This window comes from Camponotus vicinus, unplaced genomic scaffold (assembly GCF_025532165.1).
Source record: "Camponotus vicinus isolate PSW18456_S1 unplaced genomic scaffold, iyCamVici1.0 SCAF_11, whole genome shotgun sequence".
Classification (NCBI taxonomy): domain Eukaryota; kingdom Metazoa; phylum Arthropoda; class Insecta; order Hymenoptera; family Formicidae; genus Camponotus; species Camponotus vicinus.
Genome location: NW_028141947.1, coordinates 105,211 through 127,112, shown reverse-complemented (window position 1 = coordinate 127,112; position 21,902 = coordinate 105,211). Strand labels below are relative to the sequence as shown.

The 21,902-nt window shown below is 37.2% G+C and overlaps 4 protein-coding genes across 18 annotated transcripts in view; 2 read left to right on the top strand and 2 right to left on the bottom strand.

Annotated features, from left to right (window-relative positions):
• Window positions 1–10,910, bottom strand: part of LOC145962312 (uncharacterized) — a 67,086-nt gene extending 56,176 nt beyond the window's left edge. For 2 of the 8 annotated variants that reach the window (XM_083083291.1, XM_083083294.1), the window contains exons 1-6: window positions 9,874–10,106; window positions 9,565–9,780; window positions 9,310–9,436; window positions 7,699–7,891; window positions 3,257–3,369; window positions 2,836–2,893 (exon numbers count right to left, since the gene is read on the bottom strand). In XM_083083291.1, the coding sequence (XP_082939417.1) occupies window positions 2,836–2,893; window positions 3,257–3,369; window positions 7,699–7,825 (298 nt within the window). In that variant the 5' untranslated portion in view covers window positions 7,826–7,891; window positions 9,310–9,436; window positions 9,565–9,780; window positions 9,874–10,106. Of the gene's footprint in view, window positions 1–2,835; window positions 2,894–3,256; window positions 3,371–4,826; window positions 7,318–7,698; window positions 7,892–9,309; window positions 9,437–9,564; window positions 9,823–9,873; window positions 10,107–10,826 lie in introns of those variants that run through there. The other 6 variants (XM_083083293.1, XM_083083292.1, XM_083083301.1 and 3 more) reach the window with 6 other exon arrangements.
• Window positions 10,619–13,915, top strand: LOC145962315 (acid phosphatase type 7). The gene is made up of 9 exons (XM_083083309.1): window positions 10,619–10,755; window positions 10,843–11,204; window positions 11,345–11,449; window positions 11,639–11,833; window positions 11,920–12,247; window positions 12,337–12,519; window positions 12,589–12,808; window positions 12,891–13,085; window positions 13,178–13,915. The coding sequence occupies exons 3-9, from the start codon at window positions 11,350–11,352 to the stop codon at window positions 13,271–13,273; spliced, it is 1,317 nt and encodes a 438-aa protein (XP_082939435.1). The 5' UTR covers window positions 10,619–10,755; window positions 10,843–11,204; window positions 11,345–11,349; the 3' UTR covers window positions 13,274–13,915.
• Akt (AKT serine/threonine protein kinase) lies at window positions 13,541–19,445 on the bottom strand. Its single transcript, XM_083083303.1, has 7 exons — window positions 18,888–19,445; window positions 17,877–18,150; window positions 17,513–17,750; window positions 16,917–17,114; window positions 16,486–16,756; window positions 16,155–16,391; window positions 13,541–16,084 (listed from the first exon to the last, which is right to left on the bottom strand). The coding sequence occupies exons 1-7, from the start codon at window positions 19,165–19,167 to the stop codon at window positions 15,744–15,746; spliced, it is 1,839 nt and encodes a 612-aa protein (XP_082939429.1). The 5' UTR covers window positions 19,168–19,445; the 3' UTR covers window positions 13,541–15,743.
• LOC145962317 (uncharacterized) lies at window positions 19,083–21,854 on the top strand. 8 transcript variants are annotated; one of them, XM_083083317.1, is made up of 6 exons: window positions 19,083–19,454; window positions 20,049–20,142; window positions 20,724–20,909; window positions 20,989–21,156; window positions 21,246–21,404; window positions 21,519–21,854. In XM_083083317.1, exons 3-6 carry the CDS (start codon window positions 20,743–20,745, stop codon window positions 21,751–21,753), a joined length of 729 nt encoding a protein of 242 aa, XP_082939443.1. In that variant the 5' UTR covers window positions 19,083–19,454; window positions 20,049–20,142; window positions 20,724–20,742; the 3' UTR covers window positions 21,754–21,854. The 8 variants fall into 8 exon arrangements, with proteins under 8 accessions (XP_082939443.1, XP_082939441.1, XP_082939437.1 ...); XM_083083311.1 differs by having other exon boundaries at window positions 19,085–19,454; window positions 20,049–20,333; XM_083083318.1 differs by lacking the exon at window positions 19,083–19,454 and adding an exon at window positions 19,472–19,969.
• Window positions 21,855–21,902: the final 48 nt, after the last annotated feature.

Here is a 21,902-nt window from a genome sequence, read left to right as displayed (position 1 = left end):
ATGCGCGCTATCCTGAAAGTCGACCGCGAGGAGGTAGATACCGCGAGAGACGGGCGATCGAACCGCTTAAAGAAGCCGAGAAAGGAGCGAAAAGAGCGCGCAACGCGAAGAGGAAATGAGTAGTTACCTTCAACGGATCGGCACGGCGGATCGTCGAGATGATGACGAAAGAGAGAGAGAGAAAGGAAAAAAAAAAAAGAAAACACAGAGATGAACCTCCCTCTCTCTCTCTCTCTCTCTCTCTCTCTGCTTCTGCTCGTTGAGGCCTGGTAGCGGCTGGACGCGTTGACACGTCGCTCGTTTCAACAACACAACAATCGTGCACAGAAACACCAATTTTTCACAAATTTACACCCCGTGGTTGACGCGCGCGGCGATCGAGCGTTCACCTTCGACCCGTCGCGGAGACGCTGTTGCCGCGATATCGCGTCCGTCACCCGCGGCTCACCGGTTGGCGAACGGTCGGCAGCGCGAAATCGCGACGCGGTCGCGATTAATTTGCACCTGGCGCACCTGGTCCACGACGAGGCGAGAGATTTGCGCGCGTTACTCACCGAGACGGAGAGGCTCGAATCGGGATACGACGACGGAGACACGTCGAACGCGCGGAACCGCTTACGAACGGCTCTCCTCCGTTACTGGCGTGCGGCGCGGAGCGTGACAGCGGATACCATCCGAAGGTTATACCTCCGCCTGGTCCGCCATGTGCAACCGCATGAGCCTGCCAACCTGCCTACCTGCCTATCTCCGCTTCTGTCCTTTCCCCTCTACCCCCAGCCGCGATACCGTACGGCCACCTGAAGCGTTTACCTGGCGAACGCCGAGCGAGCGCGAGCGTTTCCGGAATCGGCCGACGATCCTCCGTTCGAATTTTACCGCGGCCGCGCCGTCTCGCGAGACTAGAAACAATAAGAAGGAACTGTCGCACTTTTTCAATTGTCAATTATCTTGTCTAACGAGAATCCTAACATTAGCGGCTTCATCGCACCGCTTAGATCGTGCGGGTGTTTGTATAACTGTATACGTAGCTGTACGAGTAACTAAGTAATATTGCATATACTCTGCGCAATCGTTTGGTCTACGTTTGGAAAAGTTTGTCTTTGATCGTGTCCTTTACCCCTCTCTGTACATATAAACACATTTTTCTTACGTCGTTTATCATTTTTTAAAAATGCTTTGTGAAAATTCTGTGTAATTTCGAATATTATTAAATATTCGTGTTTGTATTTTCAAATTATTTGAATTTTATCTTTATTTTATATTTTAAACAAAAGAAATTGTTGTATCTAGAGAGATGTGTATTTTTGATGGTAATTTCAATGTGATAAAATAAAGAAAATGGGAAATTCTAAAAATAATATAAATGCAGCGATATATAAAAGATAATTTAAAACGAGGGAAGAAATGCGCGAATAGTTACAATGCATTATAAAGCACGTCAAAATCACGCTGTCTCTCGACAGATGAATAAATTCAGAAATTCTAGAGAAATGAAATATATAAAACAATTTATGATCCATGAAATATACGAGCTATAAAACTAAAAAAATAATTAAAGATTTTAAAAATCAAATGATAAAATGTGTCCCTACGTATTAAGTTTCCTCTATTAAATCCTACTTTTTATATTTATTTTATCACACACAGACCGCCAAGTGTATATTTTTATACACGTCTAGTTGTGTAAAAAAATGCACTTAAATTTTGCGCGAATGTTAACATGACGTGGGAATCAAATAGTCGTTCGATTAACACGCTACATTACAGATTTAAGCGAATGTGAAATTAGGATTCAATAAATAACGATAAATATATTACAAAACCGATATGATTTGAACGAGTAAACTAATTAAAGACTCTGTAACTCACTATTCGTGTTCATTTTACAAACGGAATCGATCGCAATAAGGCTGCCATCAGCGCGCGCAATATATCGGCGCTTCATACAAACGAATCGCTATATTATCGTTCGTGCCGACGTTTTTATCCCTCGCTCCATACATCAGTCGCGTATAGAGACAATAAAAAAATAATTATAATCCTTTTATAAAACACACTCGCGTGTGCGTACATATCTGTATCTATAAATCTCCGATGTTAAACTTTCCTGACACGCGAATCATTTGCTCTCGACGGAAAGAAATGTGGCTTTCGCACACGATAGGATATTTTTGAGTGCTCTCTCAGCTGTAACTCTGAGCATTACTGTTGGAAAATTGGAATTGCCGGTATGTGTCGATATCAATTGCGGTTCTTGACATTTCCGCTTGTCCGTGACCGAATTCTTATTCTTTCCTTCCCCAATTCAACTCTGTCATCCCACGTGACGCGCGTTTCACGGTATTTAAGTGCTATGCATTTGCTTGACGAACAACAACATTGTACGTGACTACGCGAAATCGAGCATATATTCAAATTAGTTTGCACGTTTGCTCAAGAACGGTTATAATAAAGTAACAATATCATCCGCTTGGCGATGGAATGTCTCATTTGCTTTAAAAACACCTGTTCAAAGAAAAACACGCTGCCAGAGTTTGAAATAACGAGAACAAGTAGACAAAAAGTGCCTAAGCATGTGAAAAATAGCCGCTTTCGCTTATAATTTTAGAAATTTCTTACTTTCTCCCTTTCGTTTTTTTTCGAAACACTTTTATTATATATTTGTGTGTTACTCACTTGTAAAAATCTAAAATCCCCGCGATAGATAATCTCGTTAAAATGATCATCTTTGATCATTTCCTCGACGCTTCACTTATTCCTGTTCTTTGAACTTTTAATAAACTTGAATAATACTGATCTTGCGAGTATTTTGAAAATATAAAAGAATCGACTCACCCATTTTGTTGCCGCTTCTTCTCCGGACACGCAGACATATTGTACGAGACTTGATGCACTTGAATCATGACAAAAAAGAAACAAGATTATTCAATTTTTTCACAACTAAAAAGAGTACAAAATTATATATATATATATATATATATATATATATATATATATAGTTTCATAAAGTATTTATTGATTAATAATATTATATTAATTATATATATATATTATACATATATATATATATACATATAATTTTACAAAATTTAATCAATTAATTAATATATTTACTAATATATATTATTCATTTTTTCGAAGATAATAAAATTCGTTAAAAAATATACAAGAGATATAGATTATCGAATAATTCCAAAGATACAAATAATATAATCTAGAATATGCTGCTAAACACACATGTATAATATGTAATTACCTGATGAATGTATTGGATGACTTCGTTATGAGTTGCATTTTCTAAGGTGCGACCGTTCACTTCCAAAATTTCGTCGCCCACTTCTAGAGTATCCGCATTATCCGCCGGCGATCCTGCACAGATGAAAAATATCTTATTGTAATTTGGAATTTTCAATTATCAAAAAAAGATTTAACGCAAAATAGAGAAAAAAAATTGCACGAATAATTCTGATACGTGAATTGTAGAGCTTCGTATCAAACGGATATTCCAATTTGCATTTCCAAACACGATATCGCATTCAATTCGTACAAAACGAGACGTTAAAGCTTGCAAAAATCGCTGTTTAAGCACCCGTGAATATAACAGATAATCTGCTTCGTAAACGAGAATGTATTTGCTAATGAACACAACTATTTACAGAGCATTGCGTGCCGTAAGCGAACTATAAAAGCAATCGATTGATATACATTCTTTCCGAAATCATTTTAAAATTCTGATCTCGTCCAAAGGTTCAATTTTCTTTCGACAAGATAAAAAAAAATACAATGAACACATGAATATTTTCTTATGATATTCGGAGAATTACAACAGCTAATTAATAATCGTAGTTAATTTATATTCGCAAAATATGCAAAAAATATAGATATACTGTTTATACAAATTACATGTATAAATATGTCTCCGATATCACTCCCTCGTACGTTCTTTATATAAATATTATTTTTTCCACGAGAGATCAAAATCGAAATATCTTGTAAGAAAAATATCCACCACAGAAATCGATGCGGGTGAAGGGGTTAAAACGTGAAATAAGCAAGTCTTCCTTGGGGCGATAAAGCGCACGTTACGATAAACATAAAGGTCAGCCTATAAATAACACGTCCTCTCTATGTAAATCGTCGCGCGTTACCGTAACGCGTCGTGTAAATCGGAAATCCCGTCCGTCGCACATTTCCTGTTTCCGAAAGCGTGCGACGTGTGCGCGACGTGTATAAGCTACACGTACGATTATCTTGATTGACGAGTAAAATATTCACACTTTGCCTTCTCGTGCACAAATACAACAAATCGCAAGAGAGACGCGATCGCCCGAGAATAATCGAATCTATCTGGAAAGACGATTCCAAGCGACGCATTCAAGCGACAAATATTCAACGAATATCGTATAATCGGGATATGAAACAAGGATTATCCCCAAGGAAATCATCCAAGAATCGCAAATTATGTATAATCGAAAAAATGTATAATAATTATAAAATTATTATATATATATGATGCAAAAATTATAGAATTATTATATATATATATATATGATGCAAAATTCTCTCAAAAAGATTTTATTTTATAATTATTCTAATAATTATTTAATAATTGCATCATATATATATATGTATAATATAAAATTCTCAAAGATTTTACTTCGCGAGAAACGAGACTCTATACAAGACTATGTATTTTTATTTTACTTTATATATTTCGTGTCGAAGTGCAAGAAACATGTGTGTTTTACGGTCGCGCGGGTATACTTGAGAAAGATTTGGATTCGTCGAATATTTGACGACTTTGCGAATCTTGCGTTAATACATACCGTACAACTTGATCTTTCCGTCGTCGTTGGTCAATATAATAATGTATCCTCCTAGATCGACCATTTTCGCTAGTAATTATCCTCCGTACGTGCAGTGGTAGGGGAAGGGTAGTTCGCTATTAGATTACCTCGCGTGGCACTCCACGCGAGATGACGTGCGCGCGCGCGCGCGCGCGTATGCGTGTGTGTGTGTGTGTGTATGTACGCGCGTGCAACGTGCACGACGGTAAATCACTAATTACTTCGCACTCTACGCCGGTTCGGGTCCGCCCCGAAAAATCAGTCCGCCGTTATTAACGTCGTTAGCACATGCCATTTTCCCGTGTTTCCTCTCGCATCCTCACTTCATTTTGGTATCGACCTCGTGACCTACTTCTCGCCCGGCACTCTAACAGCGATTATATTTTTCGCGACACGGCACTTGTATATATTTCTCTCTCTCTCTCTCTCTCTTCCGTCCCCCCTCCCCGATTTCTTCCCCTCGGTGTCGATTCCTTCCGCGAGAGATTCGTTCTTATATCGTATATATCGGAGTACAGAGAGTAACCGCTCATACATACATTTAACCGCGCCTTTGACGTGCTCGTATACCGCACTTACGTGTGATCGTATCGCGAGATCGGAAACCCGAGACGTTCTAAATGGACACTAAGGCATCTATGCTCCACACGAGGGTGGTATAAGAAAATCTCTACGACGAGAACTACGATGCACGCTCGATAAGGAGGTGCCACTTAAGAAAGAGAGAGATGGACTAAGGAACACATAATTATTCTCCTCTTTTCATTTCTGTCTTTTTTTTTTCTTTTTCTTTTACGTTTGACACTCTACTGCGCGCGGTCGCGATTTTTATTATTCTCCGTGTACTATCTCACTCCTGTTGCCGTTTTTTTCGAAATGTCGCGCGCTCCCACGTCGTTAGAACCTTATTCCTCGCGAAAAAGTCCATGGGAGCGAGAGGGGAGCGAGAGGAAACGATGCGGCGCCTCCGCGGGGCCCCGATAGCGCGGGCCCCCTCCCCTACATCCTTACGACGACGTGCCTCGCGAGCCACGGTTGTCAAATGTCAGCGATCGCCGGTTCACAATCTCGCGGCGAACCGGAGCGTCTTATTGATCACCGCTTCGACTGCCTTCGCTTTCGTGCACGCACCACCGGCCATCGTCCTGTCGTCCTTCGTGTCGTCGTCGTCGTCGTCGTCGTCGCCGCCGTCGTTCCGCATCCACCGCATCGGCCCCGCGCGGCGGGGGTGCACGGTGCCGGAAGCGCGTACTAGCTCCGACCAGCTGCTGCTGCTGCCGCTGCTACTGTTGTTGCTACTGCTGCTGCTGCTGCTGCTGCCGCCGTCACTCCTCCGTTCTTGTTGGGTGCGTTAGCGCTACCACCCTTGATGCGACCGCACGTCAGGGACGATCGTTATTACGGGACATTGAGTCTCTAGTAACGTAGGAATCGTGCACGACATGTCAAACTTCCCGCGGGATTCCTCGCAGATGACGGAAATCATTTTACGCGATTGCGGCCTCTCCTTCTCTCTCTCTCTCTCTCTTTCTCGCGGTGTCTCTCTCTCCCGTTCACGGTATACGTCGATGTTTACGCGTCTTCTGTACAATGTATGCGTTCGCTCGAGCGACACTAATCGTGGAACGAACGGTGATCCCGCTAGCGATCTTATTAACGCCCAATCAGTTCCGTCTTCCGGATCGCTCGTGTATTCCTTCGACGCGAGGATCGCGCTCGCACAAGTGACAGCAGCACGTCCCTCGTGTCGCTCCACGCGACGATGCGCGAGAATCGAACCTGATGGAGCCGCCGCGAGGATTCCGCCTCGACATCACCGCGACGCGTCTCCGAGCATCCCTCGCTTCCTCCAAGTTTCGCGACAAGGTTCGTCTTCTTCCCCGACTGTCTCTGACACTCTGGCGCGTGTCCGTTCCTTCCGGAACGCGGAAGATCAACAGCGGGAGAAAATTTCGAAAAAACCCGGATCGAAGCTTCGCTTTTTCAATCCTCCTCGTGCTTGCTCCGAACGTCGACAACGACCACCGATGGCGACTCCCGACTCGAAGCTCTCACTTTCGCGCTTCCACCGTCCCGTCCCTTCGATCACTTTGCTTTCGGGGTCTTTGGGTTAGGATGCGGCGCCGTGTGTGCGTGTGCGTGTTCCATTTCTCACCCTCCTCCGGTCACGACGGCGCGCAACCACCACCCTTAATCAGCCGCGACACGATGCACCTCGGGAGAGGCGCAGTCCCCGGCCGAATCGCGCGAGTCGACTAACTGACAGTTGCGGGACGGGGGTGATGGTGGTGGTGATGGTGGTGGTGGTAGTGGTGGTGGTGGTGGTGGTGATGATGGTGGTGGCGGCGACGGCGGCGGCAGCGGAGATCCAACGATTTCCTCGACGCGGGCGACGCGACAGAGGTCGAAGCCGGAGCCCTGACTCTCGGGGAAGCTGCCCCCGCGACAGAGCGGCGGACTGGGTGTGAACACCCCTATGCGTGCGTGCGCGTTGATGGACGGCGGCGGCGGCGGCGGCGGCGGCGGCGGCGGCAGCCCTGCTGACACACACACGCCGCTCCTCCTGCTCCGGTTGGAGCGCCGCCTCCGACCCTCGCCACGTAGCGGCGTCAGCGGCGCGCGGCGTCATCCCCCGATTGTTGGAAGCAACCCCCGATTGGCGATAATTCGAATGATTCTCGACCGCCGCGAATCTTCGCGATGCTCGCCGAACGTGACGATCGAGTCGTTGTTTACTCTACATGTTGACGGACGAATGTCGCGATTATTGAAATGGAATCTCGTCATTGTTATGTTGTCTCGTTTCATTTGATTGCTAAAAGAGATTTGATTAGAAAATAATGTCACTCACCCAGTCTCTCGGCGAATATCTCGAATTTTTCGCTCGAAACGGGAACGGGAAAAGAGACTTGAAGAAACGGCGCACTTAAAAAGGTAACATGGAGGGCGCTGTGTCTCAAGGCTGCCGCCGGCGACATCTATCGTGAAGAGGGAAAAGCGCCGATGTATACATCTTATCGATTGTAGTAAACAAGGAAATCAATCTATAAAAAAATATATCTTAATTTTTATGAAAATTTTTTTAGGAAAAAAAACATTTTTTTAAAATTATATTTAAAAATCGCATTACAACACACATTATTTCTTTTTGTCCTTTATGATTCATTGTTTTCTGTTTGCATAAAATATTTTTAAATTGACATTGCGTGTTACGTTATTTTCACACACACACACACACACGTTTATTAGCTAAAATGGATGAAGTAACTGGGTATAAAAACGTAATCAGGGAAATTGTTATACTATGAGAATTATATCAAATTAATTACGAAATTACGAAATATATATACGAATATTAAAAATACACAAAGGTCTTCAATTTATTAACAAATTAATTTGTGTTAATAAACACGAAAGCATTATATTAAATATAGTGCATGTAATACATAAAACAAGAATATAAGATTGTTTTGCGATAAAAAATATACGTTCCTATATACTACGTTGCGAATATACGTGTGTTGGAGATTTTATTAAATATACATGTAAAAATCAATTGTATTATTAATAAAAATAACACGACATTTTTTTGCTTACTGTAGTCTACATTTTATACCTTGTATCGAGTTTTCAATATTTTCGATAGTTTTTCGATATTAAATTCCGATATTATTCTTCCATTTCTTTCTACAAATGTACAGATGTAATCTTTTTATTTACTGTAATAAAAAAATCGATAAAAAACCAAATATTTCAAGTTTGTGTTACAATATGTTGCGTTTGTGCGTATGTGTATCTAGAATTTCAAATATTCTATATATTAAATATGCGAATATTAGATCATCTTCTCTCTCTCTCTCTCTCTCTCTGAACAATATTGGATCCCCGAGATATTTACACAAGAGAATTCTCTATACTCGGAAGAGGATTCTCACTTACACTCACGTTGATAATAGAATAGAAAACTTATATATTACTTTCGCTCTTCCCCTAACCCTCGCCATATATGCAGTAAGAAATTCACAGGACCATGTATTTTTGAGAACTTTCTTTTTCGAAAAGACATCATAAATTCGTTGTATGAAATAAATTGAAAAAAAAAAACTTTAAAAAATACGCATGCTAATTCTTCATGATTTACATGAGATATTTATAAAAAACTCATATTTTTAAAAAACTATTCGATCTCTGAGACTAAACTGATAAATTCAAGACTTATTAAAACATTAATCGCAAAATAATTATCGAATGTTTGACGTCAATCTATATCAATGTTTACGGATTTGGAAAATAATTTTTATATAATTCACGATATTTCTAAATAACGTGAATTATATTTCAAATATAATATATATACATATTAAAAATTGTAAATTCGTTCATCGAGTTTTATTGCGATAAAGCAATAGACATGCGTGTTTAACGAGAATTGCGTAAACAGTCAATTTTCAATGCACTATACCTTATAGTGAAGAATGATTCTTCAAAGTCTCAAATGTCTCGTATTTGAAATTTGTAGCCCAAATACTTTAATAATACGATTTCTTGGCTTCAATCGATTGTCATTCTCTCTTGTGAACTCGAATTGTCTAAAAACAGATTTAAATATTTGAGGAATTATTTGTGAATAGATATAAACACATACACAATTCAGAAATTTTGAGCAAAGATTAATGTGCTTTTATTATGCTAAAATACACGTATGCCTGTTGTATACCTGTTTATCCCTGGGGATCTGTGAGAGTCTTCTACGTTCCTGCAGATGCACGTGTACGGGAAACGCGTGCAAACTGAAGGCGAGACAAAGAGAAGAGCAAGACCAATGTAAGATCAATATAGGGGATGTTAGTTTGGTAACTGCCTTTCTGGGGTCTCTCTCCTCCTCCCCTTCTCTCTCTTTCTCTCATCATCGTTTTCCATCAGCCTCCGTCTTCTGTAATTACATTATTGCAGAGAATCAACGTCGTCCCATTGTCTGCAATCGACAGTACCGTTTAACTTTGAGTACGAATTAATAGTAACCTACAGGCTATCTCACAAGTATGTTCGACGCTGAATTCACAGTAGTTTTCGTACCGCGAAAACTGAAATTGAATTAATTGTTCTCTCCCCCCCCCCCCTTCTCTCTCTCTTGCTTCTAATCTTGCTACAAAATTCTAATTTAATTTCTACAAGTAAACAATACATAAGATGTATATTTTTCCAAGTATAAGATTACGAGTTATGACGAGGCTCAAATTTTGCAACTTGCTTTGTGACGCGATATGTGCACTTTTCTAAACGCAATGCACTTTTTTCCTACACAATAAATGTAATTTTCTACACTAATAACTATAGTGTGGGTATTTTTATTAAGAGGATTTAAATCTTGGCATGCGCTATAATTGATCCATCTTTCGATTATTTTACCGCCATTTCAAGAGACACCGATACGAGATATCGATAATTTCACCGAAATGTCGCTAAAGATTAGCGTGAATTTATTGAAATATATTACGTATTAGGCCGATATTACATTTGTCGTACGACAAATTTTTTAAGCACATTGATTGGCTGCGGGATAATAATTTTTTGAATCTTTAGAAACTTTCTATCCCGCAGCCAATCAATGTGCTTAAAAAATTTGTCGTACGACAAGTGTAATATTAGCCTTATAATGAGACGATATAGTGAAACAAAAAATTGCAAATCCAAATACGCTGATTCTACATATTAATTCGATAACAACACATACATATATATCGCTATTTTCCCAATTTGATACAAGGAGAGGAAAAACGATATGTATATCCGCAAAAATCCTCCAAATAAGAAAGTATTTGTACAAAATCGTAATTACGAAAGAAAGAAAATAAAATGAGATAAACTACATGAAATAATATCAAATCATTAATAATCTTCAGTAAATGTAAGTCTTGACAAACGCAAAAGAGAATTTATCGATATACATAACTAAGTTATATAACCTAATATACATACGCTGCTCATATTTCAGGAGGAAGATACAGGAAAATGTGTGTGATATGAAATATAAACATGAGAGAGATAATTCGACATTCGATATTCGATATCCATCTGCGACAAATCACCGCAAACGTTCGGCGCAAGCGCTCTATCTATCGTGGTTTCGCTGATAGCAGCGGAAAATTATGACAGATTAGCAGCTGACAGAGATTAAGTGGGAGTCGCTTATTGTTTAGAGACCAGCTGCGTCAGACGATGCGTTTTCGATGACGTTTTTCATAGACTTCTTAGATAGTTTTATTACGCGTTTTTGATATATGAGAAATTAGTCTCTCTCGCGTCATTTATTCCTGTGATACGGAATAAAACGTATACATTATATTAAATCAACAGGTAAAATTCGCTTGAAATGATAATGTAGAATTCGATTTAATTCGCACACAACTCTTTGTTCTAATTTCTGCATAATCATGTTGATTGATTAAAATACAGCATCTGATATTAATGGACGTATCATTTTTTGTTCTTTATAGGCGAGATGCTTTCACACACCATATTTGTGATTCTATCATTTATCTCCACTGTATTCGGATATGTGACACATTATCAGCCGGAAGCTGTACATCTTTCTTATGGTGGTGAGTTTTATTATGACGATACATATATAAAATTGCCAAACTCTTTAAATGAGATATTGTAATCTGAAACAAATGTTATATGTTTAGTTCCGAGTACTAGTTGAATACTAGTAAGATAATTTACTAATTTGAATAATAACGACTAAAAATATAATTAATATATGATATGTAGTTGTATATAATTTTTAGATAACATTCATGACATTGTTGTCACTTGGAGCACAAAAAGCGATACAAAAGAGTCGATAGTAGAATATGGTATAGGTGGATTTGTTTTACGAGCTGAAGGAAATTCTACTCTTTTTATCGATGGCGGAAAGAAAAAACAGAAACAGTATATCCACAAAGTATGGCTAAAAAATTTAACGCCCAACAGCAAATATAGTAAGATATACATTGTGCACTTTACCATTCATTATTGTTTAAAGTTATGTTAAGGCTTTAATAAACTTTTACCATGTGTCGAACAGTATATCATTGCGGTAGCCACTATGGATGGTCAAATGTATTTTATATGAGAACTGCGCCCGAGGACTCCACAGATTGGTCGCCGCAAATAGTTATCTTTGGTGATATGGGTAATGAGAATGCACAGAGTTTATCACGCTTGCAGGAAGAGACAGAACGTGGTTTATATGATGCTGCTATTCATGTTGGCGATTTTGCTTATGATATGCATAGTGACAATGCACGTGTAGGTGACGAATTTATGCGGCAAATTGAATCTGTTGCTGCTTATATACCATATATGACTGTACCTGGGAATCATGAAGAGAAATATAATTTTAGCAATTATAGGTACATGATTGAGTGATTTACGCACAACTTGTTGCCGATATTTTATTTAATACTTGAAAAAATTTTAATTCTATTTCAATACCTTCTAGGGCTCGTTTCACGATGCCAGGTGACTCGGAAGGCTTGTGGTACAGCTTCGATGTAGGTCCTGTACATTTCGTAGCTATAGAAACTGAGGCTTATTATTTCATGAATTATGGTATAAAACAATTGATTAAACAATACGAATGGTTGGACAATGATCTAAGAGAAGCAAATAAACCTGAGGCAAGGTATACGGTCAATTAGACAATGATTAAAATGATAAGGGGATTGATAAAAAAATTTATGATTACACACAGGGCTCGCCGACCTTGGATAGTAACATTCGGACATAGACCAATGTATTGCAGTAATGCAAATGCGGACGATTGCACTAATCATCAAAGTCTGATTAGAGTCGGATTGCCATTTTTAAATTGGTTTGGATTGGAGGACCTGTTTTTTAAGTATAAAGTAGATTTGGAAATCTGGGCGCACGAACACAGTTATGAAAGAATGTGGCCCATGTACAACTTTCAAGTAATTGTTCAACCAATCGCATCATTTATATATTTTGGGAAAAAATTTGCGATTAATAATAATGAAAATTATCATCATATAGGTATATAATGGTAGTTATGAAGAACCATATAAAAATTACAAAGCACCTGTGCATATAATTACTGGATCAGCTGGTTGCAAAGAAGGACGAGAGAAATTTGTTCCCGATCAACCAGCATGGTCCGCATATCGCAGCTCGGATTATGGATATACAAGAATGAAAGCGTTCAATAAAACTCATTTGTATCTAGAACAGGTATGATTGCAACAACAAATTTCGAATATTCCTTTTTCGTAACAAAAACTATTTTGTCAATAAAACTTTTTTGTTTTTGTTATGGATAATAGGTATCCGATGATAAAGAAGGTGCTGTTCTAGATAGAGTTTGGCTCGTGAAAGAGAATCTTTTCCCACAATATGTAAAAGTTTTTCCTTTAGAATAATATAAATGTGATTTTAATTAGTTTAGCCATATGTGACAAGATAGAAGACACAGACATGAATATATTAAAAAAGTTTTTCAAGCAAGATCGTTAATAAAATTTTTCTTTCACTTTGGCTATATATGTATAATTGTACAATTATAATTCAATTTTTTAGTACATATTTTACGTAGGTTAGATAATATTAGGATCGAAACGTATCACGAACAATAAAATATTAGCGTGATTTGCATATGAACAAGTAAAAAATTAGCAAATGCAAAAACATACAATATAATCCTTTAATTGTTAAAATATAAATATATATATGTATATATATAATTATTATATAGTATGTAATATAGTATATTAATAATATATATAGTATTTTAGAGTGTATAAGATTTCATATCCTTCTAACTCTCATAATTAATTACTATTCAATGATACGTACATAACAAATAGCCTTGACTGTTTATCAGGAAATCTTTTCGATTTAAAATTCGTATATAATTAGACATGTGTGAGTTTCTCGAAGTTTTACATATCACATATCTTGCAACTTTACTATTTCGAATAGAAGTCATTCAAGCTTGTGTTCGGAACGCTCTTATAATTGTATGATGAATATATTTTCCACCTAAATAAATGTTTAAACCTGTAGCTGTAGCTTTTATGTATTCTGTGGATTTATGGATTTTCAAAAAATACGAAAATAGTTTATTTAAGTGATATACATTAAATCCTGATAGGTAAAAATAGGGTAATGGTACACATGATTATGTGATTATTCTATATTTTCACATTTGCATTTGAATGTAATACATTATTTGCACTAGGGAATAATCGTTTACTAGGCACTTTGATCACAATTATGCACAACTCATTTTGTGCCAATACTGCAGTCTAGCAACGATTTCAGTTTTATGACATGAGTAAGGAAGAAAAAGATTTACATATTTTTTCATCCTCCAGTAAAGAGCTATTTTTATACAACTATTATATTCAAAAACAATCTTTCTAGATTAGATTTTGAAGGGGAAAAAAAGAAAAAAAAAGGAAAAACTTTTTTTTAAGGATAAAAACGTGTGTATGTATAATGATGCAAATGATGTTGAAAATATTATCTTCCATTATACGCGATATAGAATATTGATAGATTTTATGATTTAAAAATGAAGGTACTGCTTTTCAATATATTACAGCTTGTCTACCTTCATACTCAATAAAGGTAGACAAGCTGTAATATATTGAAAAGCAGTACCTTAATGCTCTCATTTCTCCAGATTCTAAGCTATACTGAATAACTATGGAATTGAATGTCTATTATGCTTAAGCTTCTTAAGCTCATAATGTAAGCTCATGATCCAATGATTAAAATATCCAATTGCAAGTAATACAACAGAAAATTTAAATTTTAAACATACTTCCTCCCCCCTATTTACACAGCACATGTATATTCCAATAAGTTAAAATATTTTAATACCTCGAAAGTTTTATCTCACATATAGAGAGAATAGAAAATAGAAAAGCTGAAAATACTTAAGCTACAAGTTTCTTTTAAACAACTCTCCTATTATTCCGAGCAATATTCCAAAAATAGTCGAACGTTTCTTTCAAATGAGTGCTCCAAACTTTATACAATTCACAATTTTCGATTACTCGCACATCTCCAATTATTACCAGTCATAATAATGACAATCCTCATAAGGCTAAAAAAAGTGACAAATTTATACAATAATTCAATTAAAGCTGATATTTTACTACAATTCTACTTTCGCAATGGACAAACCATTATTTTTCATCTGGCTTTTTGCCAGTTATTTTTTTTACTTTGGCATCTGCCTAACAGTCATCTACTGAATAAAAAAAAAAGAAAAAAAATGAAAAAAAAGAAAAAAAAAAAGAAAAGAAAAAAGATCAGGAACTATCCTTCCATAAATAAGATAATAAACAGTGATAACTTGGAAAGTGTCAAGTGCAGCTTTTGTTAAACACAGATTTTTATACTTACGATTATCGCACATTCCTTGACGACAAGAAAATTATTCAATATTCACAATATATATCTCTCAAGGAGTTTTAATTAATTCGATTCAATTAAAAACGTAATTTATAATCCCTGTCATATATTCCTTCATACGCAGCAAATATTTATCATACTATATATCTCGACCTAATCTTATAGTATACATTTTGCCATATACAATTTTAGTGATTAATAATTATGTGTATAGGTGTTATATGCGAGCGCACACTTATACGCATAAATCTAATTTGCCATCGGAGATATGTAACAATCTCTTAAGATGCATAAAAAAAGCATCATAAAGAAAGATAATTTTATTGATTTGCCTATCATCGGGAAAGTTTTAAGCTTTGTAGACAATTGTCAGATACATGTTGTAATTGAATGTTTTTGCTCGAGATTTTTCATGCATTAATAAACCACACATCTCATTACATTAATTAAGCAAGACACTTGACACTGTCAGTGATTAATAGAGACAATGGAAGAAGTTGCTGCAGAATGACTTTCTTGATACGAAAATTGCGGAAAATGTTCTTGTTCTTCTGCTATAGAATTTAAACCTCCTCCACTACCTAAACAGCCCTGATCCGGGGGCGTAAGTTCAACACTTTCGCCAGTAAATTCACTATCAAAATATCGAGTGTCAATATCTGAAGTCACTTGCGGTTTAAAAGGTGGAGGAATCTTCTTTTGGACCAGATCCGTCCAATTGATACACGAGAAAAATGCGTGATTCATGATGTCTTTCGCATCATTGGGTCCGCCACCTAATCTTCTACTTGGATCCTTTATTAACAAACCTAAAAATAATTCAAAAATGAATTCTCTCATGCAAAAACATGTGATTGTGATCATTAAATTAACACTCACCACCAAGCATATCTCTTGCTTCATTACTAATAGTCCTAGGAAACCTTACTTCTTCCAATAAAATAAGCGTAAATAGCTTTTCGTGATCTTTGTTATAAAAAGGTAATCGACCACACATCATTTCATACATGACTACACCCACACCCCACCAATCCACAGCTCGTCCATAATCATTATCTTCGAGTACTTCTGGTGCCAGATATTCTGGTGTTCCGCAAAATGTCTTTGTTGTCCTTCCTATATATAAATACCATAATCAATTATATATATTAAAGTTTATTCACATTTTATTAAAATTCTTATTCCTTAGCCATAAAAATATAATACAAACCATACGTAATGTCTTCTTTACATAAACCGAAATCAGCAATTTTTATATGCCCATCTTTGTCCAAGAGAAGATTTTCTAATTTGAGATCACGATATATAATACCTTGCGAGTGCAAGTAACCCAGAGCGGATATAATTTCTGCGCCGTAAAATCGAGTACGATCTTCACCAAATACTCGTGACCGACTCAAGTGAAAAAATAATTCACCACCATTTACATATTCCATAACAAAACACAATCTATCTGCTGTTTGAAAACTATATTTTAAAGACTGAAAATATGAAAAAATATATATGTTAATTATAAAAATGCAAACAATTCTTAAATAATGAAATTATTAAGGAATATATATTTAATAGTCAATAATAATATCTATAGTAATAATAATATACATGTTCATATTAACGGCATCTTTTGTACAATCAACGTACAATTAAAAAGGGATGATTAGTAGTGCGTAATACTCTGTTTTCAGTAAGTGTGTGCGCCACTTCATCTTTACGAATAATAACTTCTTTTCTTAAAATTTTGATAGCATATAAATGTCCCGTCGCTTTCTCTCTACAGAGAATTACCTTCCCAAAGGTCCCTTTTCCCAAAACTTTTAAAAATTCGAAATTTTCAAGTGTCTGAAACACATGGAGAAATTTATAAATAAGAAATATTTGTGAACTTACATATATATATATGTATTTATATATACACACACAAATACAAGCACGCAAGTACACGCGCACGCGCACATACACATATACATATATAGAATACTCATATAGGGTGTGTTCGACAAGCATGCTTTTAGCGCCATGAGCGTGTTATCTTTGTTCAACTTTCACTAAATAACAAAGATAAAACAACGCTTTTAACGCATAAAAGTGACTATGCAACCTCTCAATACTCAGTGATGTGTTTCCTAAAAATGATAAGATAATCTATGTATATAAATGGGGGGGAGAGGGGGAGGGAGAGAGAGAGAGAGGGAGGGAGGGAGGGAGAAAAAGAGAGAGAGAAATATCCAATAACTTACTACTTTCTTTTTGCCAGTGCTTTTACTACTTGAAGTTCCTTGGACACTGAATTTTGCTGATAATTCATCAATACTACCACCATCTATATCTGTAGATACAACACCTAAAGAGCTACAAGAATCAGACCTAGCACCTATTGATGATTCCATATCGACATCTTCCGAAGAGGAAGATTGTTGCATTTGGAGTTGTTCATGCTGCTGATTTTCTTCATTTGCTAATCTATTTGCTACATATCTGTAAGAAAACAAAGAAACAGGTTGTATAAATATTATATATACGATATAGAAAATATATTGTTGTACAAATATCATATATAATATAGAATCCAATATTTTAAAGCTTAAGAGATTAATGTCAAACCTGATTGCTGCTACCCAGTCTTCCCTATCTTGTTCAGTTTCTACATGAAATGTCCTTTCAATTACAGTTGTCCATTGCAGGCCTCTAATAACAAATGTATATGGTTTAGGTCTATCCACTGACATTATTTGGCATCCACGTACTGTAAAATTATTTAATGGCTGCGTAGATGTTTGCGTAGCCATTTGTGGATCAGGTTTTGCCTTGAACCCGACCAGAGCACCATCGTCTCTCAAGACAAAATATCTCGATCTCCAATTTTTAATATGTTCACCTATAAATAAATAATTTAACATTATTTTCTATGAATCTAGAAAGATTGCAAAGAAAATAGCTTCCGCTTAACATTTAATTTGAATTACAAAAAGAAAAACCAAGTCCTTAAAATATATATAGGATACCCTGAACATTAAACATCTTATACTTTTATTCAAAAATTATCACTCAAATCTTTTATTTATCGCATCCAATATGAAATTTCTAACTAATATAGAGGATACTGGAACAGAAGTACAAGGATTATTATCATTCAACGCATAAGAATAGAATGAAATAGCGATGTCAAGGAAAGTCAATAGACGCATTACGCTCCGACATTTGTTATGTTTTGTTTACGAAGCGCGCTGTAAAACGCGCATCGCGATAGCATCGATGACCACGAAAATGTGCAAGGAGCGGGCCTCCAACTATCGCGAGGACGTCGTGTCGAAGAGAACACGAGACACGAGACTCGTAATCGAGATTCTCTCTCATCGCGAACGTCTCGGACGCAACGGATATTGATACAAGCGCGCTTTAGACTCGGTGTCACTCTCACGGTTCCTCGACATCACCGTCAACGAGAAGGGGATGCCTAGATCGAAGCACGCGTTCGTGACACATAAAGTCCCGCGCGTCGAGAGAGAGACACGCGACAATCACGAGACGATGCATTGCGCGAGTCGCGCGAGCCGAGTAAACATTGCGCAAGACGTAAATATTATGAAGGGGTCGCGGCGTAATAAGCGGTACCGCGTTTCTGGAGCCAGCCCTCCTTGACGATTCGATGGCCGCCGACGCTGTTGCCTGCGCCGCTGTTGCTGCTGACGCTACCGCTTCCGCTGCCATTGCCGCTGCCGACACTGACACCGCCGCCGCCGCCACCGCCACCGCCACCGCTACCGCCACCGCCACCGCCACCGCCGCCGCCGCCGCCGCTACCGCTGCCGCTGCCGCCGCCGCCGCCGCCGCCACTACCGCTATCGCTAACACCGCTACCGGACGCTGCGACGTTCATCGCCGCGTCCCCCATCGCTCTTTCGTCTTCGCGTACTCGTCAATGTCCCGCCGATGCCTCGGATCCCGCGTTGCACTGGCAGTCTCACCAAAATAATAGCGAATAACACGCAATAGCGGGAGTGGTGCGCGTATACAAACTTGAGCAATCATAGATACGCGTGTGGCAGGTAATGCATATGTACACACACAAGTGATCGTCGACGTGATCGCGCTAAACCGAGGAGAGACGAGAGACGTCAGAAGCGGCGCGATCGTCGCTCGGATCCAAGGTCCAGTCTCCAACGTGCGGCGGTCGGCGGGGTAGGATCTCTGCGATCGAGCCTCTTTTCAAACTTGCGACGCATCTGGGATCCCTAGACATCATTGGGCGGACGCGCAGTGTTCCGATTAGGGATTCCGTGCGCGCGCATATGCGGCTCTGCGCTTGCGCATGTAATTTCACAGTCGCGCATGTGCAGAACCGCACATGCGCGCGGGGAGAGTATCCGATTGACCACGTCGCCAATTGGCCAATTCAAAATAGGACTCTCTGATTGGTTAATCGTTGCTGGTTACCCTAGGCACAGGCCGATATAATTGGCTGTGATCAATCGCAACGTGGTCAAACAGGACGCGCTCCACATGCGCGCGCACGAAATCCCTAATCGAAACACTACGGACGCGTCGCATCTAGATATTCGTACATACGTCATGATTGTTGATTGAACGATCAATCGATTGTATCGACTGATTTATCGTCATCGTTATTCATTATTGCGGACGAATCGTTATTTTATCGTTATTTTATTTTATTTTTTCGCTTGCTTTAATCTTTCGTACGTATGAGATATTTTTATTTACATGGAAACTAGATATATAAATGGATTCTTTCTTTCTCTCTCTACTGTGCTGTAGATGAGCGGGAGAAAAAGAAGAGAAATAGACCGTGCGCAAAGGAGAGTCTCGTTCTTCGAGTCTCGAGTTTGAAGAACATGTAAAAAGAGAGGAGGTAGGGGTGTTCGTATCTTCGTCTCGGAGACGATCAGACGATCCAAAATCGCTGAACCTGCGAGATATACGATCAGATTACGTGTACTTTGAGAGCATATATTTATTTTGTAAATTTAGAAAAATGGTCACGTCGTGTTGTTTATGTTCAAAAGAGTGCATTCCCTTTAATCCACAACGATCATTTCACAGGTTATAAATGTAGATATATACATACACATAATTGAAATGATATAATAAAAATTAATATTGATAATTGAGGGAGAAAATTATTTATCCTAATATCTAGTTATTATGACAAATTAGACAAAGATGTGATAAATTATAAATATTACGATTTAGAATTATCGATAAGATTCTGTAAGATTTACATTATTTCCTCAATTTTTAAATATTTCATAATATTAATTAATTAATAATAATAATAGAGCTTTGTGTATCAAGGTAATGGAAAAATATGTTAATAATTTAGTATTGCGAAATTTTTTTTTTAATTTAACACATCTACTCTTCAAACATCTTTATGTTATTTATGTTTTATGTTCTTTGACAACCGTCTCAAAATTTGTATAATGTTTATAGAATACCAACGGATGAACAAATGAGGAATAAATGGTTTAGTATAATTGGTCGTACCGTTTCTTACAAGGGAGCCAGAGTGTGTAGTGACCATTTCGCAGAGAATGATTTTCATGAAATGAGCCTATACTCAAGAATTAGAAGGTTAAAGAGTACTGCAATTCCTTCTGTTTTTATCAAACAAAACAGGTGAAATAAAAGTTTTTCATTACAAATAAGAATATATTAAAACAATTTCATAATAATTGTTTGAAACATTTGCTTTCAGGAAAAGTAAGAAAAGACAATCGTCTACATTTCAAGAGATTAACGCAAATGCTCCTGAATTTCAAAATGATTCTGAAATTGAATCTCAAAATGAAAAGGATATAATTTATTGTAGTACGAGAAATTGCGAAGAGAATAATACAAACAATGATGTTGAAAGTAAAAAAAGGTAAATAAACACAAATAATACTTTCTTTAATACCACTATGATCTTTGTTACGAATTTTTACTTTTAAATGATGCTTTTTGTTTCTATAGTGAAAATATAGAACAAAAATCAGCACCCGTTTTAGATGCAACTGAAAATTTAGTTAATGTATCTTTAGATTTGGAGAGAAAAATAAATACTGTGTCTGTAGATAATCCAAAAAATGTTGGTGATAATTTTGTGAACAAGAATGGTACAACTGGAAAAAGGTATCAAAGTATTAGATATTGTTTATTAGTATTAAGTATCATTTATTATAAATTTAAAAAAATTTTTTAAATTTATACCTTACAAATACTGTAAATAAATTTTTCTTTTTTTAGGAAATCGCCATCATCTAATTTAAGGAATCCTAAAATTAAGAAGATTTTTGTACACATGTCCAAATATAATATAGAATGCTTTAGGAAAATGGATTTTTCTTCAGACAAAAAGTGGTCAGCATTTTTAAGATATGTTGCTTATAATAGACACCAAAATAAAATTTTAGCCCAAAAAAACAGACGTTTGGAAAAGAAAATGTACATACTTCAGGATATGTTGGAGGAATTAATGTAATTTTAGATAAATAAGTACTAAGAAAAAAAATATTAAATGTATATGTATATATTAGGATAAATATGTGTAATTGTAAATATATATTAGGATACTAAAATTGATTTTAATGCATTGTTATGAGAAAATTAAATATACATAAAAAGAAAAGT

Excerpts from the sequence above, each read along its gene's own strand:
- LOC145962315 (XM_083083309.1), top strand. The coding sequence starts at position 11,350 with ATGCTTTCACACACCATATTTGTGATTCTATCATTTATCTCCACTGTA. Across the intron at positions 11,450-11,638 it reads TGTACATCTTTCTTATGGTG|ATAACATTCATGACATTGTT; the intron begins GTGAGTTTTATT and ends TATAATTTTTAG. Across the intron at positions 12,809-12,890 it reads GGCCCATGTACAACTTTCAA|GTATATAATGGTAGTTATGA; the intron begins GTAATTGTTCAA and ends ATCATCATATAG.
- Akt (XM_083083303.1), bottom strand. The coding sequence starts at position 19,167 with ATGGGGGACGCGGCGATGAACGTCGCAGCGTCCGGTAGCGGTGTTAGC. Across the intron at positions 16,757-16,916 it reads CTAATCATCCCTTTTTAATT|TCTTTAAAATATAGTTTTCA; the intron begins GTACGTTGATTG and ends TCATATTTTCAG. Across the intron at positions 16,392-16,485 it reads TAAAGAAGACATTACGTATG|GAAGGACAACAAAGACATTT; the intron begins GTTTGTATTATA and ends ATTTATATATAG.
- LOC145962317 (XM_083083311.1), top strand. The coding sequence starts at position 20,266 with ATGGTCACGTCGTGTTGTTTATGTTCAAAAGAGTGCATTCCCTTTAAT. Across the intron at positions 21,157-21,245 it reads GATGTTGAAAGTAAAAAAAG|TGAAAATATAGAACAAAAAT; the intron begins GTAAATAAACAC and ends TTGTTTCTATAG. Across the intron at positions 21,405-21,518 it reads AATGGTACAACTGGAAAAAG|GAAATCGCCATCATCTAATT; the intron begins GTATCAAAGTAT and ends TTCTTTTTTTAG.